Source organism: Heteronotia binoei, chromosome 2, assembly GCF_032191835.1.
Source record: "Heteronotia binoei isolate CCM8104 ecotype False Entrance Well chromosome 2, APGP_CSIRO_Hbin_v1, whole genome shotgun sequence".
Taxonomy (NCBI): Eukaryota; Metazoa; Chordata; class Lepidosauria; order Squamata; family Gekkonidae; genus Heteronotia; species Heteronotia binoei.
Window position 1 is genome coordinate 89,895,979 of NC_083224.1, and position 15,822 is coordinate 89,911,800.

At 47.2% G+C, this 15,822-nt stretch overlaps 1 protein-coding gene across 1 annotated transcript; it reads right to left on the reverse strand.

The window, feature by feature from the left end:
- Window positions 1-7,276: 7,276 nt before the first annotated feature.
- On the reverse strand, window positions 7,277-13,240 carry LOC132567326 (protein FAM107B-like). The gene is made up of 4 exons (XM_060233008.1): window positions 13,213-13,240; window positions 11,181-11,325; window positions 9,460-9,604; window positions 7,277-7,647 (listed from the first exon to the last, which is right to left on the reverse strand). Exons 1-4 carry the CDS (start codon window positions 13,238-13,240, stop codon window positions 7,537-7,539), a joined length of 429 nt encoding a protein of 142 aa, XP_060088991.1. The 3' UTR covers window positions 7,277-7,536.
- Window positions 13,241-15,822: the final 2,582 nt, after the last annotated feature.

Sequence of the window (15,822 nt, forward strand, 5' to 3'; positions counted from 1 at the left end):
CACTCCCTGGGCCATGAGGCTGTCTAGCTCCACTTCTATTTTTGGCTTAAGAGCGAACGGAACTCGCCTGGCCTTCAGCCTTATCAGTCTCACGTGGGGATCGAGGGGTAAGGTGATGGGAGGCCCTTTGTAGCACCCCAGGGACCCATCAAACACTTCCGGAAATTCCCGGCACATGTGCTCGAAATTTTGCGTTCGCAGCTGCTGCACCCCCACTATCTGAATACCAAGCGGTCGAAACCAGGCCAGCCCCAGTAATGTGGTGAGCTGGCGTTTGACCACGAGTATGTCCAGTTTGCCCCTAAAGCTCTTAAACTCTACGCTCACCATGGCCCAACCCAAAATCTGTATGGGGTTTTTTTGGAAGTCCCACAGTATGAAGTCAGCTGGTTGCAGCCTGGGCCGGCCACGGGGGCAAAGTTTTCTTAGAGACTCCTCCGAAATTATGGAGATGGAGGAGCCCGAGTCCAGCTCCATTAGGCATGGAGTGCCCTCGATTTGGACCGACACCCTGACCTTATCTGTTGATGGGCAAGTTCATTACCTGTAGGCTACTCTTAAAAAAACAACATCCCAAAAACCCTCTGGTGAGCATAAAATAGGATTTCTTGGGGAAAAAATTCATGTTTGGGTGGGTTGGCCTATAAAAAGTTGTCAGACTCTGCTAGGGTCTGCAGGTAGTTAGGTGTGTTAAAGCCCCTTCCCAAAACATTAGGTAGAGTTTGGCCCAGGGTACAATGAGCAGAAGGCAGAAAAGCACAGAGCATGGGCTGGGTGGAAAGGCAAAGGAGAAAGCTAGAGGGGTGGAGGCGAGGGGGGGGGGACGGCTGTGGCTTTCTCCCAACCTGTGCGGAGGACCGCTCCACAGCTGCCTCTCACCACTACGACCTTTGGCCATAGTGGTACAATGAAGAGGCCCACCCTGCACTCCCTCATCGAGGCTGCTGCTGGGGCCACCCCCACAAAGGTGATGCTGGCACTGGGCAGGGGTCTGCTGCTCAGGCAGTCCATCCTCCAGTTGTTGTTGCTGAGGCTCAGCAGCAGGAGGAAGGACAGCCTGAGCTGTCTCTGCTGGATGTGAGCTTTGGGGACATTTTCTGACCCAAGAGCTCACAGCACAGACTCAGAGGCCTTTTGAGGATTTGGAGGAGCAGCTGGGTGACCAGCCTGCTGTTTCAGTTCCTCTAGAGTCCAGCAGGCTTCCTGAGAAGGGAAAGGGGGGGATGGTGGAGGAGGTGGGAGAGGCAGAGGCAGCAGTGGACCCTGAGGTGCTGCTGCCTCCATCCCCTTCCCCACATCTGCTATCCCCTCCTCCCCACCCCAAGACACAGTGTGTCTGCCCTGAGGGCCTCAAAGGAGACCACTCCAGGGGCACCTGCAGTCCCAAGGAAGCGTGGGTGCCCCTTCACCTCTGAAGTCTGGAAGCACTTCCAGGTGACAGAGGATCCCCGTTATGCACAGTGGCAGTTGTGCAGGGACCACGTCAGCCGTGGGAGAGATTTGAATCATCTCACGACTGCGGGAATGCAGAACCACTTGAAGAAGCACCACAAGGCAGTGCTTCTTCACGGGGAGAGAGAGGCTGCTGCTGGAGTGCCCAAGCGGACACTACCAGCCAGCCCAGGGGTGAATCGTCCTGCGACCACCTCCAGTGCTCTTCCACAGCATTCCATGGTAGTGAAGGAATGCCAAGCATCTCTGCCAGAGATGTTTGGTGTGGGTGGCACTAGGCTGCCTAGGGGTGAAAACAGCAGGCTAGCAAGGTGGTCACTCGGCTCATTGCTGAGATGATCGCCACAGATGGCCTCCCGTTTTCAGTGGTCGAAGGAGCTGGCTCCCACAGGTTGCTCCAGTGTATCATATCCTGGTACACACCTCATGCCTGCACCATGCTGAGCAGGAGTGTGGTGCCCTGTTTGTACAGGGCTGCCAAGGACTATGTGAAGGCACAGCTGTCCCATGCTAGTGGGAGAACTGTGCACTTCACATCCGATCTCTGGACCTCCGAAGAATCACACGATGCATACCTTTTGCTGACTGCGCACTGGTGGCAACCCAGCGAAATTCTGGGTGGGGGTGGGGAAACAAGTGCTAGGCAGGGTCAGAGCCACTGGGCTGGCAATTGCAAGGCTCTGCTGCACATCGAGCCGATTGGCGCACCGCACACGGCAGCTATCATTGCAACCACCATCGAGAAACAGTTAGGGGCATGGGTAGGCAGGGACTTCACCATAGGCTACATGGTGACTGATGGTGCAAAAAACATGAAGGCAGCAGCCGAGTGACTGGGCATCAAGCGCATTCCATGTGCTGCCCACCTTCTCCGCCTCGTGGTAAGGGATGCCTTGTGGCAGGATCACAATGACAGATCCTGTGATGCTGCTACCCGCGACTTCCGGCATCTCCTTGTGAAATGCTGGGCCATCATGAGTCACTTCTCTCGCAGTTTGAGAGACACCTATCTACTGCGGGAGAAACAGGTGCTGACAGGCGTACCAAAGCATCGCCTGATCAGTGATGTAAGCACTTGCTGGAACTCCATCTGTGCCATGATTGAGCGCTTGGTGGAGCAGGAGAGAGTTCTGGCTGCCCTGATCTCTGAGAGCAGGGTCATTCATGCTGAAAGCAGGCTCAGCCAGCAGGACTGGCGGATCCTGGCTCAGACTGTGGAAGTCCTTAAGCCCTTTAAGGGCTACACAGAGATGCTCTCATCTGACATGGCAAGTCTGGCTCTGGTCACCCCCATGATCCATAGCATTCGTGAGGGGTTGGCCTCATTTCTGGAGTCAGCTGCAGACACTATTCCAGCAGTGTGCGCACTTGTGAGAAGGCTGCAAGATGGCACTGAGGTCCGCTTTCAGCCCTTCACCAAGCAGAAGGTCTACATGTTGGCGACCAGCGCATAAAGGGCAGCGCATACATGTGTGACCAGCGCATAAAGGGCAGGATCACTGAGCGGGTCGACCAGCTCAACCTCTGGAGAGATGAGCTCTCACAATGAGTTGAGGACAGGAGGGCCAGGAGGTTGGGCACATCGGCACAAGCTGAGGAAGTGAAGGGCAAAAGTAGCTCCACTGTTGCTGCTCGTCCCCCAACTCCCCTTCTAGGCGTTGTCCCCACCAAGGGCCCTGCTTCAATGACTGTTGAGATGGCAGTCATTGGGGACCTGTTCGGCCCCTCTGGGAGTGTTGGGGCCAAGAGAGTGGAGGAAACGGCAGCTGCGATGGTGAGGGCATACCTTGCGGAGCCCTACAAGTCACAGGACACCTGCCCTTTGAGCTACTGGGCCATGAAGGAGCCGGTCTGGAAGGACTTCTCTCTTGTGGCCCAGAAGCTCCTCTCATGCCCTCCAACAAGTGCTCAGAGCGAGCACATGTTTTCGCATGCGGGTGGCATCGTCAGCCCACATTGCTCTCGCCTGAAACCCTGGACAGTGGAGCAATTGACCTTCCTCAAGGTCAACTTGCCCATGTTCAACTACCCAATACTGGACTCTGAGGATGACTGAAGTGAGCACACACTTGTGCCTGCATCCCCACTCATTCGGTATTGGAAAGTTGTGGGGTTAAATTCTCTTCCCAAGCTTAAAAACATCCAGTCAGGGCCATTGATCATCAGTTGGATTTGACCAAATTTGCACAAAAAACACCCCACAAATCACCCCACTGCCATTGAATCCACCTGCCCTGCCTGCACCAAATTACCTCTACAGAACAGAAACCTGGCAGCCATGTGGCCCAGGGCCATGTTGGAGGTGGTGTACCTCACAACCAGCCCCCCACCATACCAAAACTGCATGCTGAAAATAAAACAAATAGCTGCATACGGGAATTGACTGTTCTTCGTCCTAGAGACAGCCATAGAGTGGGATGGTGCAAAACAGGAAGGAACCAGAAGCACCCAATGTAGCACCATAATGTGGCTGTAGTGGCTAAGTTTTTTCTTTGCAGGGGTGGGAATGGGGAGAGCCTGTGATGAAAGGCAGCTGTGCAGCACCTGGGCTTAGGTTCCTCCACTGAGGCAACCAGTGATAGCTGATGTGTTCTGCTGCTGAGGAGGATCAGGGTGCAGTGCAGAGATACCTCCTCCCTCTCACTTTCTGAGGCCTTCCCTGAGGAAATGGTGTGAAAGGTTACTTCAAAGGCTGGGTAAGGTGTGCCGCTCCACCAATGAACTGGGATCTGATGCTGGGCATTATACTAATCCTGCCGCCCTTGAAGCCCCCATCCCCTTGCTTAGAGTGTGACTCTGTGCCTGACAAAAGCCTTGCTGGGCTGGGGAAGATGTGCCACCCCATCAATGAACTGGGATCTGCTGCTGGACATTGTGCTGGTTCAGCTGTCCCTGAAACCCCCACGCCCTACCTGGATTGTGAGTCTGCACCTGTCAGTGGCCTTGCTGGGCTGGGGATGTTCTACAAATGTGCTGGATTCTCCTGCTGGGCAGCACCATTGGCAGTGCAGTGGGTTTAGCTGCTATAAGGTAGGGGCACTAGTTGCAGTGCTTCAGCTGTCCTTGCAAAATCCCCCCCCCCCCGGATTGCAATTCAGAGATTTTCTGATTGGACCTTTATCCTGTTGGTTTTTGGGGTTTTTTTGGCAATGCCATAGTGGCATTGGCTCTGCTTGGCACATTATACTGGTTTTGCTTCTAACTGAAACCCCCCCACTATTTTGTAGGTAAAATATTCGCTTACTTGACCTTACTCATTTTTTCCCATAGCTGAAAGCAATGGAGCTTTCTCAGCCATTGGTTTCAATGGGGTGGGGGGGAGAGGAGGAGTCCAAGTCCACTCCAGTCTTCTTTGGAACTTGGGGGTTCTTTTGGGGAGAGCATCCAGTAGGTACACTGCAAATTTGGCGCCTTTCCCTCAAACCCCATTCCCCCCAACACATGGGTTGTTCTGTATGTGGTTTTGCCTTTTTTTTACAAAGTCAATTTTTAAAGTGATAGTCAGATTCTTTGATTTGACATTTTCCCCATCATTGAAATTAATGGATTTTTCACAGCCATTGATTTTAATGAGGAATAGGGGCACCCTCTTTGGGTGCCCATAGGATTGGACTCCTTGGTCCAATCTTTTTGAAACTTGGGGGATCATTTGGGGAGAAGCTCTAAAAGGTACACAGCAAATTTGGTGCCTCTACCTCCTCCCCCCCAGCTCACGGAATATACTCTATGGGATTTTGCCATTGACTGAAATGGCCCATAGAGTATAATGGAGCCTAAAAAATTCGGGAATACTGAATTTTGGGGGGCTTTTTCCTTTTACCTAATATGAGATTTGGCTTTCCAAGGAAATAATGATTTTTTGTTTGTTTGTTTAATCCACCCAAAACTGAATTTTAACTAATTTTTTTTCTCTGCACACTCCTACTGTATACTTAGTGTTCTGTTCTTTTTGTTCAATTCAGTTTGCACTAAATATATTTGTACACTGTTTTGTGAAAGTTACATTGTTTCCACTGATTTTCTTTTAGTATCCATTTTCTTCAGGGGAGCTGATCTCTGCCAGCTGGCAACACTAAAACAGTGAGTAAATAAAGCTGCAGGCAAGGTCAAGTTTAGATTTGTATGGAGAGATTTGTGTGAAAGCACCCAGTCCCCCTAACTTTGGGAACTATCCCACTAGCCATAAAGTACAGTTGACTACTATATTCATTTCTGAACCTTTTTTATTTGTTGTATTTGTAAATTCTGCAACTTCTGAAAGGCTTTGAACTGTGAGTGTATCATCTCTTGATACATGTATTTATGACACAGGAAAAAAAGAATAAAATAAATCCCACCACCACTAGTATTTTGATAATCATACAACTTGTTATAGAATTCCTTATTCTCTCAAAATTTAAAGTTCTTCCCCCTTTTAGTACTACCATATATTAGTGATCGTTTCTTAGCTACATCTCTCTCCTCCACCATATTTATCAATAGCAAAATTATGGCAGAGAGATGGCATATAAATCCCCAAATAAAAGGAATAAATAATAAATATATTCCTAAAGGGATGCCAAAAAAGAAGTTGAGAATGCTTCTTCTCTGTCTCTTGTGGCAAAGAATGCTTCTTCTAATGCATTCTTCTTCATCATGTTGTGTTGCGCTCTGAACCCCTATGGGGAATGGGCAGAATATAAATAAACAGATAATAATAATAATAATTTTGTTTTGAGTGATGTGGCAGCATTGGGAGGGGCTGAATCCTTATTGAAAAAATACATATCCTCTTCCTTCCCAAAACTGGCAATCAGGTGATTTACAATTTAAAAACAAAACAAGACATGCTGCTTATTTATATGTAACCAATAACAATTCATAAAAGCAAACAATTAGAACAAATAATAAAAAGCCACAATGATAATCGCTGAAGATCTAGCCAAATTCCTTTTGAAACATAATTTCTTTCTAACTCCTTTTGGCTGAGATGATACCATGGTATCTCTGACTTGTAGAGGAATCCTGTTTTCTTTCAAAATCCTCTGAGGCTCAAGCAGGAAAATCTTTGCAGGTAAAATAAATTACAGACTATCTGATCAATTGTAGGGTACCAAAAAACTCACAGTTACTAAACATAATTACAAAGTCAGTTTGGCTTATTTCTATTTATGGACAGATGAATATAGATGCTTTCAGGCTTTGCTGAATTACCTAATAGCAGCAAACAGTATAGAGAACTAATCCTATTGAGAGATCAGAGCAAATTTGCAGGCAGAAGGGGCTTGAACTACTGCCAGTATTGTAATTATACAATCAAGTATACTACATACTGGCTTATATTGTCTTTTGAGTTCCCTTTTGTTTGTTTACTCTGAAGTTTATAGCTATAGATGATCACAGTTCAGCAGTGTCTAAAGGTGACTAAGTGGACATTCTTTGACCACCATTTCAAGCTTGGTTAACATGGCTCCTGTATTTGAACAGTTTTCTCTTGACCTGAGAGGCAGTGGAAGACCATCACATTCATTTTAGTAGCAATAAATTGAGGCCAACATGGCTTGATATAACAAGAATGCTTTCTGGCTACCACACCATTCCTGCCAAAGTTAGTTTCAATAATAGGTTTGTGCTGCACCTGCTCCCCCTCTAGGCCATTAGGGAAAATGACACTGAAGCCAACATGAATGAAATCTAAGACATGTTCAGCTGGGAGTGGGACACTGGGTAAGGGTTGGGTGCTCTCAAAAGCAGCAGCATTTTCTTCATGGAAGTGCATTGTTGGTTAGAAAATAGCCAGCCCTGACCTCACAGAGCCTCAAGGAGAAGTTCCAGTCTACCTTTCCACCCCAATATCCTTAACTTTTAATTATTGTGGCCGAATGACAGCCTGCATGGATCTGTTCGTTGAATCAATGACCTTTGCACCTGAATTAGTCCTCATCCTGCCATGTCCGTGTAGTTAGCCTGAGCAGCAGCTCTGCCAGATCAGCACAGGGGCACCAGCATTCTCCATTGCTCTCCTCTCATTCAGGTTTCCTCCATATGAACTTCTGCCAGGGCTCCATTCTGACAGAAGCTGCGCTTGAAGCTCAGCTCTCACATCTACCTTATGCCTGTTTCTGGACATAGCTTAGTCTTTTTGAGGCTTTCTTTGACAAGGATGAACTCCGGCCTGCCATCTTGCTCCCCATTCAGGACCAGCTCTCGCTCATACTGCAAACAAGACAACGATGAAAACGAAAATCAGCTCCTGATCCATTCTCTTAAGAACAGAGATTCTACCCAAACATCAACAACCTTAAATCTCTAACCCAAATTTCATACTATTGACTTAAAACTTAAATAATTAAACTTAACTTTAGAACACGACAGACACTGAATTTGCAGTATTTTTTTAAAGACAGCTGAGAGTGGTTTTAGAGTTTCAGAGCCTCTTGTCACCCTGTTTGAGCAATATCTTGCTTCCTGTGATTTACACATTTCTTTTGTCCTGTTGTCATTGGGGCAAGCAGGTTTGGAGGGTTCTTTCCCCATAACTTGCAAAGCCTGCTTACCCAAGATGAAAATAAAATAAATATATATGGCATGAGCAGCAACCACTTTTTAAAACCCCCTTAAACAATTAGGTGGGGGGGGGGGAGCTTCCACCTATCTCCAGCTTCATTATGGCAACACTTAGACTTACAGCACTGAACATTCCCCAATCAGTGAAGGAGCTATAAGTCTCATGCATTGCATTTATTATTATCCCTTTGTCCTACTGAACATCTAATACCAGAGATGGAAAACAACACTAAGGGTTTGGCATAAATTCTAATTTTTTATTTCTGTTTGGTTCTAACATTTATTTGTAAATTGTGAGAGAATTCCATTAACATAAACATTCCTAATAAAGCCTGGGATTTAATTTGGATTAAGTTACCATTTAAAAATTGTAGCTACTAAGGGGAGAGAAATGTCCTCAAAATCAATACATATGACATTATTAAACTATTAAATTTCACTAATTTTTCCTTTTATTAATGGAAGGGCTGCCAGTTTCAGGGAACGCACTATGATATCGATACATCTGTTTAAAAATTCAGATCTAAGAGGAACTCAATAGGAGAATTTGCCAGAATTATTGGAAGGATTTAGCCTCAGATTTTAGAGAGGGATTATTGAGAGTCAAAGAGATAGATAGATAGGTCAGGACCCAGAACGTTTTTTTCTACTGCTCTGATGCTGTCCCCTTGATGTGTGGATTGATACTCTCAGGCAATTTTCCTTTCTGACATCTTCTCGCCACACTGTTCTCCATCATGGCACCTAGAAGGGCCAGAATCCTTTCAAAACTCAGGGCTCAGGGAGCGTCTTGCTCGTGAGCGTGCCGCCCTCCTCCGATCCCTGAGGTCCTGATGAAGGCGGTCACGCACACGAGCCACCCGAGAGGGTGAGGCAGGGGGGCTTGGATCTTCTCCAGCAGGAGGCAGGGGCATTGGTGCAGGTGGCAGGGGCACAGTTTCTTCTGCAGGCTCGGCTTCTTCTGCAGGGCCCCCAGCACCCATGACAGTAACTTTGTTTCCTAGCAGCACACACAAACCAGATAGACTCTGCTGCATTACATGCCTTCAGCAGTCTGCTAAAGTAATATTAATATACCCTGCCAAACATTGGACTTGTGAGCAGACCATGGGGGGTGGGGATGCGGGGTGGGGAAAGCATAGTGCTGGGACAGAGAACTTGGATGGGGGGTGGATGGGGGGTGGGGAGAGCATAGTGCTGGGGAGTGGGGAGAGCATAGTGCTGGGACAGAGAACCTTAAGGATTTATTGTGCTGTGGCCCACGTTATGCAATGAAGAGGGGTGACGATACTGAGAACCAGTAAGGATTTATATGTGGAGGAACTGTGAGTAAATGAGGGTTAGGGGAAAAATCATTGACATGGAATCAGCCTTGACATGCTGGGAGCCTATTAGGGAGGAACAGATGATGGCTGTGCCATGGGATGGCTGAGATGTTGTTGTGACTAATAAAGAACAAACCTGCTCAAGTTTCTGCTGTCTTTTTCTCAGCTCCTCTTCCAGGTCTCTTAGGGGTGTGTGTGTTTCTTCCTGTTGCTTCAGCTGCTTGAGTCTCCTGGTTTCTAGTACCCTCTGAAGTTCAGGCTTGTGTTCTGGAAACAGCCCCCTAAGACAGTACAATAAAAAATGAAGGGCCTATGATTATTCCTTCCTTGATTCTTCCCCCCTTTTCCTCCAATTCCTACTTCTGCTGTTGAGAATTAGAATGCAATAAATCTCCACTCTGCTGTGAACAATTCTCACAGGTTTGTTGTAGGGATTTATGTCCACTTTTCTCATTGAGACTCAAGTCGGCTTGCACAGTGTAGATCAAAGCAAACAATATGATGATATATCTAATGAGCAATGTAATGGGACTAGAAATTACAGGAATTTGAAATGGTTATCTGAACAAAGCAAAGGTATTAAACGTGTCATACTATGGATTGCATAAACTGAAACAGTACATTTTCCTGGGCCAATCTGTTATAATTTAGGCTTATTTCCTTCATAAATATGCCCTCCTGAACAATTATGCTTCACCCTATTTGTGAAAGGCCAGGAGCTTGAGAGCATTTGTGACCTTCTCAGGCAAGCCATTCCACAGGGTGGGGGCGACTACAAAAAAGGCATGTGTACAGGCAGTTGTTGATCAGATGGGTGAAATTGTCATGGCTAGATGGAGATGGTCCAGGGCCATGAAGGGCTTTGTCTGTGATTGTTAATACCTTGGTAACCAATGGGCAACCAATGGATTACAGAATGGGTATAATGGGCATACTCTGCCTAGGTCCTGATAATAATGAAACTGTGGCATTTGGCACCAACTTGAGTCTCTGAATTGATTTCAAGGAGAGATCAATGCAGAGGGCATTACTGTAGTTCAGTCTTGATATGAACATATATGAACATATGAAGCTGCCTTATACTGAATCAGACCTTTGGTCCATCAAAGTCAGTATTGTCTTCTCAGACTGGCAGCAGCTCTCCAGGGTCTCAAGCTAAGGTTTTTTCACACCTATTTGCCTGGACCCTTTTTTGGAGATGCTGGGGATTGAACCTGGGACCTTCCCAAGCAGATGCTCTACCACTGAGCCACCGTCCCTCCCCATGTTACCATGGCACGGATCCAGGTGACTAGATTGGCCAACTCAAGGTAGGAAGCTATCTTCAGGGCTAGAGTAATTCAGGAAAAAAGCATTTTTGTGTCTGCATTAACTTGCTTTTTCATCAGTAATGTTGGCCCAATATAATTGCTCAGCTCTTAACCAGGCTTTTGCAACCTCCAGGTGGGACCTGGTGATCCCCAAGCATTACAGCTAATCTCCAGACTACAGGGATCAGTTCCATTGGATAAAATGGCAGCTTTGGAGAGCATACTCTATAGTATCACTTCCCTGATGAACTCCCTCCCCTTCCCAAACCCTGCCCTCCCTAGTCTCTGTCCCCAGATCTCTAGGAATTTCCCAACCCAGAGTTTGCAACCCTACTTAATGGAGTCAGCAACGAGATGATAAACAAGGTAGCACACCCTGAACTGACTTTTGTCCAAACAAACCAAGAAGATTTTGCACCCAGGTGGCAGGGGATGGGGTGGGCTATAAAATAGGATTGCTCCCTTGAAGAATCTTATCCCCAATAAGAATTATCCCTTCACAGCAGTAATCCCTTCACAACAATCCATGGATTACAGATCCACTCACTTCCTATGGGTGAAAAGCAACTCCCGGTGCATCTCCCGGTGGTGCTTGGATTCCTTTACTGGGTTTGGCAGTTTCTTGGGCTCAATGAGTCCTCTGTCACTCCCAGATTCCTGGTAGATGCCATGCTCAAAGCTGCTGTTTGCATCTGAAACATAATAATAAAGGCCATCTGCTATAAAATCCAGTGTTTTGCCGCAGAAGGAAAGTTTCTTACAATTCCTTCCCTATGACCCTGGTCTCAACCAGTAGTGAATAAATTACTATAGATGTGATATATATATGTGTGTGTATCTTTAAGTTAGCACTCATAAGCCATTTTTTCAATAGAGCACCAGTTTGGTATAGCAGGTTTGATTCCCCACTCCTCCACATGCAGCTGCTAGAGTGACCTTTGGTCAGTCACAGTTCTTGAAAGAGCTCTCTCAGCCCACTCTTCAGTTGTGAGGAGGGGAGGGGAAAGGAGATTGTAAGCCACTCTGACACTCCTTTGGGTAATGAAAGGCAGGGTACAAATCCAATCTTCTTCTCCTTCTCCTCCCCCCTACCTGTGTGGGAGGGGCCTCTCTTAAATCTCGTTCTGTGTGTGGGGGTGGATGTTGGTTGGTTACAGTTTTCCACCAACTATTCTCCATCTGTGTAAGTTTTCAGTCCCAGTTGTAAGTAATAAAGAGATCTGTTATTGAAGCTGCCAAAGTTGCCTGTGTGCTGACTACTGAGCAGGACTGAAGGGCTATCTGACAGGTAAGCATACTGCTGTTCTACACAGAGGATACTACAGTGGAGAAGGAATACCTTTGATGGGCCACCCCTTTGTAAGTCTGCTGGATGGACTGAAAATAATTACCATGCAGAGAGAGGTTTTGAGTGATCTATTTCTGAGAGGATTTTTCAATGCAATTTCAGAGATTCCTACTCTTTCAGAGATTCCTACACAGTTAATCATATATGCCCCCATGTGGTGAAACCACAAATTCCAGCCATTGAGCTTGTACTGTTTTTTAAATTCATGGCTGTAACCTTCATTGTATTGAGATACATTTATGCAGTCATCAACAGCAGAAAATTTGCAGAGCATTCTAAAATCTTTGTAAACCCATACTAAATGCTTATATGAAGCATTATATAAAGATAGTGAACAAACTAAGCATAAAGCAAAAAAGAGTCTGATATAATGAAGAGTTTGAGATCTGAATAATAAATAAGATTCAGGCTGGTAGCCACAGGAGGGCCCGGGGGGCCCGGCCTCTCCATTGAAACCACCCCCTTTGACCTGTATGACCACTCCTGGCAGCCCCACTCTCCATGGCTCTTGTGGGCCCCACTCTCTCCGCCACCACTTCTCTGGCGGTCCCAATCTCCTTGCCACTCTGGTGGCCCCCTCCACGGCACCTCCCCTTCCTTCCTCCCACCCAGTGAAGCGCAGCTCCTGGGGCTCTTTCAAGGCCCCCACGCCAATCAGCTGATCAGTGGGAAAAGCTTGGGGAGGCCAGCACTCCTCTGCCGGCCTCCCAGCACTCTGCATCTTTAGCGCTAGGGTGGTGGTGAAAGGAAGGACCAGCAAACCCTGGAAAAGCGCCCACCGCCTCCACTGCTTCCTCCTCACTTCCCTCCCATGAAATCCGGGTAGGGAAGTGGGGAGGAAGCAGCGGAGGAGGCGGGTGCTTTTCCAGGGCTTGCTGGTCCTTCCTTTCACCACCGCCCCAGTGCTAAAGATGCAGAGTGCTGGGAGGCCGGCAGAGGAGTGCTGGCCTCCCTGTGGTTTTTCCCACCAACCAGCTAATTGGCGGGGGGGGGGGGCTTGAAAGAGCCTCAGGAGCCAGCGCTTCACCGGGTGGAAGGGAGGAAGGGACGGGGAGGTGCCGGGGAGGGGGCTGCCAGAGCGGCAGGGGGATCGAGGGCAGCCAGAGCCCCCAGAGAGTGGGGGCTGCCAGAGCGGTGGCCCCTCCATCTGAAATTTTATTCCGTGGCCCCCTCCACCTAAAATTTTTTGGCTACGGGCCAATTTAATGGATTACTGGGGAAATCTGGATACTGTGTGCTTTCCCTTTGTCCTGAAGCATCTAGACGCATTTTTTAAAAAGAGGGTGAACATCAGAGTGGCTACACTGCCTTCACCAAAACTTTGCAACAAGACTATTTCCTCCACTGTCAATAGGGTTGCCAACCCCAAGGTGGCATGTGGAGGTCTCCCGCTATTACAGTTGACCTCCAGACAATCAAGATCAGTTTCCCTGGAAAAAATGGCAGCTTTGGAGGGTGGACTCTATGGCATTATCCTCAAGTTCCCTGCCCTCCCCAGGCTCCACCCCCAAAATCTCCAGGTATTGCATAATCAAGAGTTGGCAACACTTAATTATCAATCATTTGGGAACAGGTTTTCAATCTTAAAGCATTTGTGTTCAGGGAACAATCTGGATAGTGTTGCAGACTATCCTAAATTTGGCAGATTTTTGCCAGGAGGGGGCATGGTGTGCTCCCCCACGGGCCTCAGACTGAGAGGGAAGGGGACTTTCCTTGCTTTCCATCTCCGTGCTGACCCTGCTCCTTTCAACCTGAGGAGCAAGAGCCTTGTCCTGCTCTGCAGATTTCCTTTTGCTTATGAAGGGCCTGTCTTGTCATGTGGCTAGGCTCCACACCTCTGGAACTCCCATGGGATCTGAACACTTCCTGTGGGAAGCTACCTGCATATCCCAACTGTGGTTCATCCCACTGTTTTCATGCCCAGAGTCGAAGCTGCCTCCCAGCTGATTGTCACACAGTGGGTTGTTAAAAAGCCAATGCCAAGGCTTTGACTTAAAGGTGCCTCATGTGTTGCTGCTTTGGTGAATGGACACTGAGGGTGAATCCCTGGGTGGCCTCAGAGTGGAGGCCCCCAGGGGCTGCTTGTCTGGCTCACCAATAGGTGATAGAAGGAAATTCAAAATCGAATGTAGAGTTGGATGTCTTTCCTAGCATTTCTTGAGAGATTTATTTTTTAAAAAAATCAGGTCCATAATCCTTCTCTGAAATATGCAACAGAATCTCACTGTTATGGACAATAATAAATTTATGTTACAAAGGTGAAGGTAACTTCTATTTCCATCCCCATGAAGATGAGCTTCTCCAATCTGTATTCCTGCACATTTTCTCCCCACTTTTATAACCATTGCCCCTCCTTTCCCCTCATATGTAGAATGTTCCTACCTGTATTCTGTCTGTTCTTGTGGGTCCTATATTCACCCTAGAAAAGAAAAGTCTGAAATTAGGAAAGAGACAAGCATTTTAAGAAAGCAGTGAATAAACACAAAATCCTTAATTAATTTTATTTAAAATGTTTGAATACCATGTTTCCACTCACCTTAGGGCCCTCAAGGTGGCAAACGATCAAAACAATTAAAATCAGCTTTAAAACACACACATATTTAAACTATATTTAAAACAATAGAATGCCAAACAAAGCAGAAAAGTCTTCACCTGCTAATGAAGGATAACAGTAGAGGGAGACAAAGCTCCCTGGGGAGGGAATTCCATGGTTTTGGTTATACTGCCAATAAGGCCCTTTCTCAAGTTGCCACCTGTCTTGCCTCAGAAAATAGGGTCACCCGAAATAAGGCCTCTGAAGATTATCCCAGTGGCTGCATAGGTTCATATGGGAATTGGCAGTCCAAGAGCCCTGTGGCACAGAGTGGTAAAGCTGCAGTATTGCAGTCTGAGCTCCCTGCTCATGACCTGAGTTTGATCCCAGCGGAAACTGAGTTCAGGTAGCCAGCTCCAGGTTGACCCAGCCTTCCATCCCTCCGAGGTCAGTAAAATGAGTACCCAGCTTGCTGGGGGGAAAGTGTAGATGACTGGGGAAGGAAAACCACCCTGTAAAAAGTCTGCCGTGAAAACGTTGTGAAAGCAACATCACTCCAAAGTCAGAAACGACTGGTGCTTGCACGGGGGACTACCTTTACCTTTTTAAGGTACGTGAACTGCCTTACACTGAATCAGACTTTTGGACCACCAAAGTCAGTATTGTCAACTTAGACTGGCAGTTGCTTTCCAAGGTCTCAAAGGTCTTTCACATCATCTTCTCCCAGATGTTTTAACTGGAGATGCTGGGGGTTGAACCTGGGACCTTCTGCATGCCAAGCAGATGCTCTGTCACTGAGCTGGTCCCAATCTATATTGGTCTTTAAAGCTCAATATCAGCACCTCGAATTGGACTCCAAAGCAAATTTGAAGGACCCACTGGAGCGGTACATTCTGTATGACCCACTCCAGTCAGCATTGTGGCTGCAGCATCTGCAGTTGTAGCTTCCAGACTGTCTTCATTGGCAGTCCATGTAGAGCAAATTGCAGTAGTCTAAATTAGATCATAGAATCATAGAGTTGGAAGGGTTATCTAGTCCAACCCCCTGCACAATGCAGGAAACTCACAAACACCTCCCCCTAAATTCACAGGATCTTCATTGCTGTCAGATGGCCATCTAGCCTCTGTTTAAAAACCTCCAAGGAAGGAGAGCCCACCACCTCCTGAGGAAGCCTGTTCCACTGAGGAATTGCTCAAATGGTCAGGAAGTTCTTTCTAATGTTACCAGAGCATGTTAGCAGGGCATGCACCACAGCGGCAAGATCTTTTTTTACCCAGGAAAGGCCAGAGCTGCTGAAAGGCACTACT